Source organism: Magnolia sinica, chromosome 13 (genome assembly GCF_029962835.1).
Source record: "Magnolia sinica isolate HGM2019 chromosome 13, MsV1, whole genome shotgun sequence".
NCBI classification, from domain to species: Eukaryota; Viridiplantae; Streptophyta; class Magnoliopsida; order Magnoliales; family Magnoliaceae; genus Magnolia; species Magnolia sinica.
The window spans coordinates 21,899,653-21,911,896 of record NC_080585.1 but is presented as its reverse complement, the minus strand read 5'-3'; the positions used below and the strand labels follow the sequence as shown (position 1 = coordinate 21,911,896).

Below are 12,244 nucleotides of genomic sequence, written 5' to 3'. Positions count from 1 at the left end.
TATCGTAAGGATTGGTCAATCCGATTGACCGATGCCTTATGGGCATACCGTACTGCATTCAAAACTCCTATTGGAATGTCTCCCTTTAGACTTGTCTATGGGAAAGCTTGTCACTTGCCTGTGGAGCTGGAACATAAAGCGTACTGGGCGATCAAAAATCTAAATTTCAATCTGGACAACGCTGGCTCGCTACGCAAACTTCAATTGAATGAACTTGAGGAAATCCGGAATGATGCGTACGATAATTCGAGAATTTACAAGGACAAGATGAAAGCATTTCATGACCAACACATTTTGCGAAAATCATTCACGCCTGGTCAGAAGGTCCTTTTGTACAATTCTCGATTACATCTCTTTCCGGGTAAGCTTCGATCTCGTTGGACCGGTCCTTATATTGTTGTCACTGTTTTTCCGCATGGGGCCGTTGAGATAAGAGATCCCGACAATGGCAAGGAGTTTAAAGTCAATGGACATCGATTGAAACCATTTGTCGAGAAATTTGATTCAGAGGACATGTCCATGCCTCTGACTGATCCTGTTTACCAGGATTGATCTCCTAGTCTGATGGAGGTATAGGTAGGTTTCCTGTTTTCTTAGGACTAGAGTAGTTGCTTTATTTGTCCGGCTGAAGACGGTAAACTTAGCGCTCCTGGGAGGCAACCCAGCTCTTCATTTCATTTCGTTTTTATCATTAGTTAGTTCAATGTTTGTGGGTAACATTACTGCAAACCCTCACGAGACTACAACTCGTCCACTAGGGGTAACCTAGGGGTTTAAAGGCTTGTTGCATACGCTAAATGCAATCGAGAGCACCTACGAAAGTGGTATAGGTAGGATTTTATTTTGTGTTATTTTTGTTACCTTTTCTCTCGTGCTGATCGGTGCCCAGGCTGTGATCTCTTGAAAAGTGTCTCTCTATGCATCATCCAGGTACTATCTTCCCATTACTTCTCATTTACTTATTTTGTCCCATGTGCATTGCATGCTTATTTCTTTTACATTGAGGACAATGTAGATTTTAGGTTGGGGGTGGGAGATTAGGCTTCCTAATCAGTATGTTCCTGGTCTTGAGCAGAGATTGTGAAAATTTTTAAAAAAAAAAAAAAAAAAAAAGTTTTTGAATTCGAAGCGATTTTGACGGCCATCTTGGATTTAGAACTACAAGATGCGTGATGTTGGTACTTTATGACTCTTGGATTCAGTCATCTATCAAATTTCAGAGCTAAGTTTGAATTGTTAATCCATTATTAAAAGTTGTAAAAATTGATTGGGTCATAAATTCGCAGGACACATCTCGCTTGCATATTAAGGTTTCAGTTCGATATTAAAGGATTAACTTAGTAATCACTAAACATGAAAGGAACCAATTTGGAAAATTGAAAGGATTGGGCGAATGGTCTACACCAAAGGTTTGCTCCCTATAGGTGTAGATTTAATTCCCCATGAATGATATGTGAAAAAGTTGGGTGTACAGTCTTTACCTTAGGTTTGCTCCCTATAGGTAAGGATTTGATTCCCCTTCTTGACATTACTTTCAATGGAAAAGTCAAAAATTAAAAGAATAAAAAGATAATGTGTGAGGCAAGTTCTGGTTATCGTGAATTCTCTTATTGGTTACCAATGATATCCTTAAATAGAGAAGTGAATTTTAATATTTCAAGATTAGACTATGCATCCATGGAATTTAATGTTTAGAATTGTTCAAATTGATGGACTAATATTTTGAACTTAATTACGAAGTTACCGTATGATTAAGTCTAGGAGAGAAAGTAATGCCAACATTCATGAATCTTAGAATTCGAGTATCTGAATTGTTCTTCATAAATCTCTTGAGTTCATAAAAAGTGTCCTGTATTTCTCAACTTATTTTTCGCATACCTTGCTCGGGACTAGCAAGATGCTGGTTGGGGGTTGTGTTGAGGGTCAAATATTGCATATCAGACCCAGTTGTTGCATAGATTTACACGCATGATACTGTTTATCGAATTAATTTAATCGTGTTTGTAATGCAGGGTGTGTTTAAGAGCCTGGACTGACAAAGGGTGGTAAATGCATGGATTTGACGCTCCAGAAGCACCAAGGCAAGGAACGGACTCTAGAAGACCAAGAACGAAGGAATTATACACTAAGGGTCCGCGAAAATCGAGAAGCTGAAGCTTAAGTGGCCCAACGGACAGATCAGCCCCTTTGATCATTATGTGGGCCCCGCCTGATATCTGGATATACTCCAATTTTGGTCTCAACGCCTTAAACTGTGTGTCAAAACAGATGGATGGAGCAGATTTCTTACAAACATCACCATGGGACCCACACATGCAGTGCACGTGCAAGGTGCACAAGTGCACCGGACGAACATAGAAAATAAGGAAGTCGGTCAGCAGGCGCTGACCGACTCAAAACTCAAATTTTTTTATTTACGCAGCAACGGACGCTGGCCGACCGTTTTTGGCTAGTGGGCCCCACCCATCATCCCTATGGAAGATCTGAACCGTCCAATGCATTCGGAATGGGGGTTTAACCCACGCCTAGGTCTCCTTTTAGGCATCATGAAAATTTCCTCACTTTCTTAGTTATTAAGCACAGGATGGACGGTGACTTGAAAGATAACGTGGGCCACATAGGATTTGGTCCAAAAATAGTGCTTCCCACCTGGTTTTTCGAGTAGAACGCAGTGGACGGATCGGATTTTCCAAAAAGACAGTGAAATGGGGCCCACCATCGTCACAGCGTCAATGACGCTACCCTGTTTTCGCAACCGGACGCCGTCCGACTTTCACGGCGAGTTGTACGCCCTTAGGGGCGGTCGGACGGCTGATCTGAACCGTTCATCATGTAGGTGGGCCAAAAATCTCCCAGGGGACGCTGTCCTTTTGAAAAAAAAAGCAAAGAATAAAAAGAAGGGAGACAGGAAACTCCGGACTGCGTAAGGTATTCCGCAGCAGAGGACGTGTATTCCTGGTTGCGGAAGGACTGTTTCCGCAGGCTATTGATGGTGGGACTCTACAGCACCAGGGGGGAGCTGGCCATCTTTAAAGAGGAACAGAGTCAGTTGCTGCTGGAGGTCAGGAAGAAACGGGAAGAAAGGAGGAGGCTCGGTTTGGAGGTGAGTAACGAGGATCGGCTGCTGCTGTGCACGGCTTGGGAGAAAGACAGGGAACGTGAAGGGTTGCTGGACCGTGGGACTAGCAGACAGAGTAAGAGAGAGAGTACTATTCTTTTGAATTTGTTTATTACTGTTTTTTTTCTTTATTTTAAGAGGATGTTGAGCCTAAACATGTTTATTCTTGGCTAAACCTCTTAGCTGGGGCTAAGAGGTGAAGCTTGTGGCCTGATGGGAGTTTTTTTTTACTTATGTTTTTTTTTGTTTAAACTGACTGATGATGTTTCTAGGAATGTTTTTTTGTCTTTAATGGTCCATTGTGACTAAAATTACAATGGATCTGCAATGGCCTTGAGTATTCCTTTCCCCTTTTTATGTTTATGAAGTCAGGAAGCCCTGTTGTTCGCCATAGTCTCCTGGGCATGGTCGGATGATGATACCCTTCCTAACTTCCCTGCATTATTGATTGGTTGGTAATTAGTTTAATTCTATTGTTTACTTTACCTCATGGGCATGGATTGATGATGGAATCCATTCTAATTCATATATCTTTCATCTCTTTAAAAACTATATTTTCAGTCTAGTTTAGATGATGATGGCATAAGATCTCCCTGATCTCTACAAGTGGATCCTCTGAATCCCCAGTTTCCATTCCTCTAAATTCCTTAAAGTTTTAGACAATTATTCCACAATTATTTCTTAAATTCTATTTGGTTTAAATTACATCTTAGTCTAGTTCTAGTTCTACTTATTTTCAGATAACGTACAGGTTCAGTCCCTGTGGATTCGACCTCGGTCTTACTGAGTTTATTACTACATCACAACCCTATACTTGGGGAGTGAACAGAATACATGAATACTATTGGTCGTACCAAGGCCATGCGATACAAGGCATGAATTATGTTGGTCATACCAAGGCCATGCAATGCGAGATGCAACTCACGCACACCCATCCTCATCTAAGTCCACATATCAATACAGCTCAACTCTGGAATATCACCAGGGTCTAGTACACTCCAAACCAGATTACTGCCCCATCGCGCGTAACAAGGTGAGTGGAAGAGACTTCACTATCTGCCTGCCAATATTGGGCCCAGCTCGTCGATAGCGGACCCATTCCTCGAGCTAGTCAAACTCAGCCTAGCTTTGCCCGCTCCTCTTGGGCAGGTAAGGCCGTACCCCCTTCCAACCGACCACGATACAACGGAAAGCGCGGCCTCTTGGTAATCGGCACTCGACGCTCATGCATCCACTCAGTCTAGACGTTGGAGCAACCTCCTAGTACCATAAAGGTTTAGGAAATTTAACCCAGGGACATCTATAGCACCCCATGTAGAACAAGATTTCCGGTGTCCAATCCTGCCAACCGCGATGTGCCTGTAGAGGTCACGGCCCTTCACCATACTATTGCATGGTTGGGCCTAAGTGGCTTACCCACAATCCTAGGGATCCGGAAAGGGTTCCTTCACCATACTATTGCATGGCCCACTAGCTGCCCTAGGGGGCCCAAATGAATCCTAAATGGACTCTAAAAAATAAAAGAAGTAATCCCACTAACAAGCAATGGGGGCCCAATATCTTGGGATAGCCTAATGAGAATAGATAGATCATGCAAATGAGGCCCAATAATTAGGGTCAACCCACTTAGAGAATGATGCGAATGGGCCTAACAAGGCCTAAGGGAAGGTCACAATGAGGACCTCCAACCATCATTGCCCATCAATGTGTACATCTAACCAACATTGCTCCCAAGGAGTGGCCCACATAAGAGATTCATATACAAGGTAATGGCCACACATACACCACATTGGGCCTCACTCTTGGGCCTCACATACATCGCATCGAGCTTCATACAAGGGCCTTGAATGTATCGGCCATGCCCACGGAGCTCGAATACATCACAATGGGTCTCACCCATGGGCCTTGAATACATCATATTGGGTCTTGCCCATGGGCCTTGAATACATCTTAATGGGCCGCGCCCATGGGCCTCGGATATATCACGATGGGCCTCGTCCCATGGGCCTTCAACCTATCGCAATGGGCCTCGTCAAATGGGTCGTAAATGCATCACCATGGGCCTCATACGTGGGCCTCATATACAACAAGTGGGCCGCACTGCTTAGGCCTCGTATGCATCAAATGGGCCACGTATCTGAGACTAACAATACAAACAGGTGGGCCCCGCCCATGGGCCAAAATACATCATGATGGGCCTAATGGATGGGCCGCACCAATGGTCCTCAAGTGGGCTTGGACCACACCAAAATTATTTCAATAGTTGTAGGTGTAACATGTGTATCATTGTACATTATCATTCCATGGGGCACATGGCCCACTAATGATGATCAGCACTATCCAAACATCGTCCAGGTACATCAACACCATCCAAATATTTTCACATGTAATTCCGCACCATCCAAACATTGTCTATGTAAATCAACACCATCCAAACATTACCTATGTAAATCAGCACCATCCAAACATTGTCCAGCAGCGGGTCCCACCATCAGGACGGCTGGGATGTACATATACATCACGTGGGACCAACAGAACTCGCTGACGCCAGTCAGCAGGTGAGTCCCACCATCAAAACGGGTGGACAGCATAGATAATACACATGCATCATGATAGGGATCCACCGTCCATGAGCTGGACGGTGGATGCAACACATCATCAAGGCGGGTGCCAGGTGGTGGCCCACCGTAATTACAACAGCTGTATGGCTGGTTGCAGATCAACGCACGCCAGCCAACTAAATCCCTAAAAAGGTGGATCCCACATGGGGCCCACACGTACAAATATACATCTGTATGTATATATACATACCTTATATATATATATATATATATATATATTATCATATTATATAATATAATAGTATAATATATACATCCCATATATATACATATATTTATTTAATATAGATATCCAGTGTCCAGCCACCATCCAGATGATGCACATACATCATGGTGGTGTCCATGTGGTGGCCCACCAAAGATTTGAATCTACCTCAGCTTAGTCTCAAGCCTTAAAACAGGCTTGCCAAATGGTTGGACGGTGTGGATGAAACACATCAGGTCAAGGTGGGCCCCACACGCTGCCATGGTGGGGTCCATGTCCTGATGATGGACAAATAGGATAAAATACATGCATCATGATGGGGTCCATGCAGTGGACGGTGTAGATGAACCCATATAGCGTGGGATCCACAGAACTTGCTAGCGTTTGATACGCCAACCAATCCCTTCCCAATTAGGTGGGTCTCCACGTTGGGCCCACCACATATTATATTTATATATTTATTCATATATATATATATATATATATAATATGTGTATAATATATTTTATTATTAATTTTTTTTGAAATGTATTGCACGTCCAGCGTCTAGATGGACGGCTGGACAAAATACATACATCAAATGGCCTCTGGTGGGCCCCACCCTCACACGTGTGGGATGGGTCCCACGCAAATAGGTGGACGACATTGGTTAAACACATATATCATGTTGAGGCTCCACACACGTGGCCCACACCTGATATACTTATATGTATTGTATATATTATTATAATATATATTTATATTTTATTTTATTATATTATATATAGATATTTATTTTTCTTTGAAACAGATCAGCGTCTATGCCCTGGACGGCCTGGACAGGGGTACATGTACAGGAGGTTTTTTTCCACCGTCCAGGGATTGGACGGTGGATGAAACATTTACATCATGGTGGTCCCACGTCCAGTGGGCCACACGTGTTGGATCAAGTGATATTTGTTTTTACCTTCGTCCAGGCCTGATCACTGGATGGTATGGATCCTACATCGGGGTGGGATTTCCACCATCCGGATGATGGATGGCGTGGATAATATCATGCATCAAGGTGGGCCACAATCCATCACAGAGAGAGAGAGAGAGATCGGCGGTGATGGAGGGGCCCCTCTTTGATACAAAGAATACATCAAGGTGGGTCCCACTACATGTGGGCCCTTAAATCACAAAACTAAAATAAAATAAAATGACAAAGATATAGATCCAAGATCACCCACCGTCTTCTTCTAGCTCCCTTGGCTTCTTGGCTTCTTCTTTAATGGAAGATGATGACATGTTGATGGTTGAGATGAGAGATGAGAGGGTAAGAAGTGGGCCACACTAGAGCTTCTCCATAAGAGCTTGGGAGGTTCATACGTACGATCTTGGGGTTGCTTGGAAGAGAAGGGAGAAATAAGAGAGAGAGGAGATGGGATGGAGTGATGGAGTGATGGGGAGTGAGTGATGGGTGATGGGTATCTACTTGACATGTATGGGTGTGTAAGAGAGAGTTGACTTTACTCTTGTACTTGACATGAGGTGATTGATGTGCACTTGATTAATAGGACATGTTGTAGAAATTCTCTTGGGATTGCAAACGCGCGGCGTTTTCCTCGAACTGAACGCAGGCCCACATCTCCTGGCCTAGGTATCGCCTCAACGCGTGAGATGCGACATTGGAACCCCGGCGACGGCGCGGTCGCTAGGGTACAAGTCTCGGGCTGAGTCGACTCGGGTTGACCGCGTATGACTCAGGGTCACGCGCAAATGCCGGTTATAGGTTGCGGGTTGCCGGAATTCGACAAGGAGGATCGCGGGAATCTACGGAATGGTACGGACTAAGTTACGGGTCTTACACTGCGGATATGGTTTGAGAAGTTTCAAACTACTCTACTGGATTTCACTTTTACTCAGAGTCAGTATGACTCCTCTCTTTTCATCAGCAAGACTGCTATTGGGATCATTATACTTCTCGTGTATGTAAATGATATTGTGATTACCGGATCTGATCTCCAATTAATTGAGCAGCTCCAGCAGCAACTCAAATCTTCGTTTCATATGAAAGATCTTGGTCCATTGCGGTATTTTCTTAGTTTTGAGGTCCAACATTGTCTGAATGGCCTGCTCTTACATCAGCATAAGTATACCCAAGAACTTCTTTCCTTAACCGGTCTTCAAGATGGTAATTCAGTTCTTACACCTATGGAGGTCAATTTGAAGTTGCGTCAGGCAAATGATGATTCCTGATCTGATCCCTCGATGTATCCACAGCTAGTGGGTAGTTTGAATTATTTGACCATTACTCGACCTGATATCTCATTTGCTGTTCAGCAGGTCAGTCAGTTTATGCAGGCTCCTTGCCAGACACATTTGGCCGCTGTTCGTCATCTTCTTCGATATCTCAAAGGGACATTTGGTCGTGGTTTGTTCTTTCCTTCAGGGAATTCTTTACGGTTGAGAGGTTTTAGTGATGCCGACTAGGCTGGTTGTGCAGATACTCGTCGTTCGGTTATGGGTTGGTGTATGTTTCTTAGCGATGCCCTTATTTCTTGGAAGAGTAAGAAGCAGGATCGTGTCTCAGACTCATCCACCGAGTCTGAATATCGGGCTATGTCGTCCTCCTATTCTGAAATTGTATGGCTTTGAGGGTTGTTGGGTGAACTTAGTGTTCGCAGCTTACTCCTACTCCTCTTTATGCTGATAATACCAGTGCTATTCAGATTGCTGCCAATCCCGTTTTTCATGAGCGCACCAAACATATTGAAGTGGATTGTCATTTCATTCGTGAAGCCCTTGCTTGCCATGAGATTACTCTTCCACACATTTCCACTTAGCACCAAACCGCTGATGTCTTCACCAAGGTTCTCTCTCGTCATCGCCATTAGTTCCTAATTGACAAATTGACGCTTCTTGATCGCCCAGCACCAATTTGAGGGGGGATGTTAGCAGATATAACAGTTGGATATGTGTTGGCCTAGTCTATTGAGGCAACATATATTCTATCTTTTTTAGTCTAGCTATGTATAGAAAAGAATATTGTAGATATGCTTGTAACTGATAGGAGTTTATTTTTGTACAGATTTTTGTATAGATGTAATGGCTGATTTTCAGCCTTGTAATCTCTATATAAAGGAAGGAACTCTCACAAGGAGAGTATTCAAACCCAAAACCATTTGACAATGAGGTCAATCACCGTCTTCCTCAGGGAATAACTACCTTGAATCCATGGAGCTCTCTGGATTCCTCATAGAGCTTCCTCGAATCCACGAGGGATAAAAATAAAAATAATTTCTAATAAATTTGAAATAAATTGATTGATGATAAATAAATAAATAAATAAATAAAACAAAATTAAATAATGAGCTCAAACTTAGGATAAAGTTTTAGACTCCAATTCCCTAAAAACGTGACTCACAATAAATAGTAAACTTACTATTCATAGACGATCTCCATTCCTACTAAACTTCAAGGTTTTCAGCCAAAAATAGTAAGTGTCCAATTAGGCCGAGCCACCTTATTCACCTAAATTTTCTTAAGCCCTTTTCATGTTGGGCACGACTCCTACAACTCAAAGGATCAAAAAGTTATATGCCACTAAAAACTTACTATTTATAGTAAAAACGAAAATAAAAGAGAATTTTGACCGTCGATCTGATGGAATCTCCTACTCCAAAATCATATATGATGCGTCGAAAAGCTCATTCCGGTTTGCAAGATATGACTGTTTTAAGGTTCTGACAGTCTGGATCATTTCCGCTTCTGATTGGGCCTTCTCTGGTCCATCTTTGCCATAGAAGTGTCTGCAACCCACTCTACATCAAATGCTCAAAGGAGAAAAACAATAAGTACGCGTCCTTTGGGTTTAAATTTGCAACTGTAGTTCCAAAAATCGATGAGTTAACTTGAAACCCCGTCCGGTTGACTCGACTTGGCTAAATTTTGAGGCGTGGCCACTTTGCCAACTCAGTTTTTAAATGGGTAAAACAGAGTTTATCCTGAAAACCTTTCACATGCATAGAGCCATTTGTGTTCATTTAAATACCCAGTTGAAACTTTGAGCCAACCCAACCAATATAAATCAATTCGAAGTCTCCATCTTCAGTTTTTCGAACAATGTTTCCCACTACTAGCCTGTTAAATGGCTTGCCGTGATCAAACAAAATCACTTAATTTTACTGCAAATGAGAAGAGTTTGTTCTCAAATATATAACAAAATCCAGAGGAAAAAAATAAGACTTACCTTAAATAGATGGGTTCCTGTATGAGCATCGACAGCACTGAACGGATCATCAAACAGATAAATGTCCGCATCCTGGTATAGTGCACGAGCAATCTGTATTCTTTGCTTCTGTCCACCACTCAAGTTGATTCCTCGCTCACCAATGATCGTCTGATCTCCAAATGATAGAATCTCCAAGTCTTTCTTCAGTGAACATGCTTCAAGAACAGACTCATACTTCTCCCTATCCATTTCCTTACCAAACAATATATTTTCTTCGATTTTCCCACTCTGTATCCAAGGTGATTGAGCAACATAGGCCTTGCTCCCACACAATTTAATGGTCCCAGATATCTTCGGCACTTCTCCTAAGATGCAAGAAAGCAAGCTTGACTTTCCCGACCCAACTGTTCCACAAACAGCCACCCTCATCCCATGCAAAACTCGGAAATTCAAATCTTTCAAAGTAGGATTCGCAGAAGAGAGATCCCAAGAGAAATTCCCATCGCTTATTTCAACTGCAACATCAGAACTACCTTCCGGAAGCCTCTCTACAACATCGGGCTGAAGGTCTTCAAGGCGAAGGAACGACGAAATTCTATCAAGAGAAACCTTTGTCTGCGCAACCATGGAAATCGTATCGGGTAGATTATAAATGGGCTCCTGCAATATCCTGAATGTCGCAAGAGCAGATAGAATCTTTCCCGATTCTAGCGGTATCCCCATAAGCATACAAGCTCCGAACGTAACCACAGACACAAATGTGGGTGCCCCCCAGAAGACAGACAAAATCATGGCTGACGAGTAGACAAATTTCTTCAACCAGCTCGTTTCGTCTTTCCTTAGCTCAACTATCTTGGACAAGAACTTCATCTCCCATGCTTGCAGCTTGAGAATCCTCATGTTCTGAAGGATCTCAGACAACGCTTTCATCCGTATGTCTTTCGATTTCATCATCTTGTCCTGGTACTTCTCTTGCAACTTCCCCAAAGGGACATTCATCAACATAACAACCACAGTTGCAACAAAAGCAGCGATGGAAGCCAGCCCGAGATTCTTGTACAAGATCAACAAAGCCAGCGTCACTTGAACAGGAAACATCCATAGATCAGGCAAATACCAACTGAAATCCCCCACCCTTTCTGCATCAACAGTAATGAAATTGATGATCTCTCCGCTAGTATGGCCCTGCCTTGACTGGCTCGACAGTGACAGACCTTTGTTATAAATCATTGCAACCAGAGCTGCTCTGGCCCGGAAGCCAACCTGCTGCAGCCTAAAGAGCCAATGCCGCTGCGAAAGGCATTCAACAAGCTTTGCAATGAAGAATGTGGAAACCAGAACATACCCTTCATTCTCGAATTCACTGTGGCCACTGAGGTATTGAACAAAGGCATCGATAAGATAGGGACCCACATAAGAAGACACTGTGTATAGGAGCGAGAACAAAGCTGTCCACAGCAATTCTTTCCAAACCGAGAAGAGCAACGCATTCACCAATTTGAGTGTTCCTACTCCACTACTGCTTCTGCTGCTATCTTCATGGAGCTTATTTCTGAAAACAGAGAAGACGCCATTAACGCTATCATTGTGGGCAAGCTGAGGAACATCATCAAGGTCTAATGTCTTCTGATTACCGACTTTTAGCAACGGATTCATCCAAGAGAAAGTGAGAAGATTAAACAGACTAGCACTTGCATATGGAGTTAAATTATCCTTCCTGCTCTTCTTGCAAGAACCGCTGACGCTATTCCCATCCAAAAGAGGCCCTTCAAGAAAACGCGCTTCTTCTTCTCTGTTCTTCTTTCCGAATAATCCAGCATAACAAAGGAACAAACTGACTAGAATGGACCCAAAATCCAAAACCCACATATGTGTGGGCAGAATTCCAGCTTTCCCATAGTAAACCAAGTCCAGAACGACGAAATAACAACAAATGAAGAAGTAGAAGAACCACCAAATCCTCAGAAAGAATGGGAATTTCTCCTCTTCCGAACTACGGAACTTGAAATGCAAGTAGGCTGAGATCGTGAACCAAGCAAGAGTTCTGAGAGCTAAATCCAATTGGGTGGAGAGATTTTCATCAGACCAACCATACTTATACCAAA

The 12,244-nt window shown here is 43.0% G+C and overlaps 1 protein-coding gene across 5 annotated transcripts in view; it reads right to left on the bottom strand.

Moving 5' to 3' along the window:
- Positions 1-12,244, bottom strand: part of LOC131223199 (ABC transporter C family member 3-like) — a 43,363-nt gene that overhangs the window by 15,929 nt on the left and 15,190 nt on the right. For all 5 annotated transcript variants that reach the window (XR_009160332.1, XR_009160333.1, XM_058218519.1 and 2 more), the window contains exon 2: positions 10,158-11,674. Coding sequence is in view for 3 of the 5 variants with exons in the window: in XM_058218519.1 (XP_058074502.1) it covers positions 10,158-11,674 (1,517 nt within the window). In the remaining 2 variants the exon portion in view is untranslated. The remainder of the gene's footprint in view (positions 1-10,157; positions 11,675-12,244) is intronic.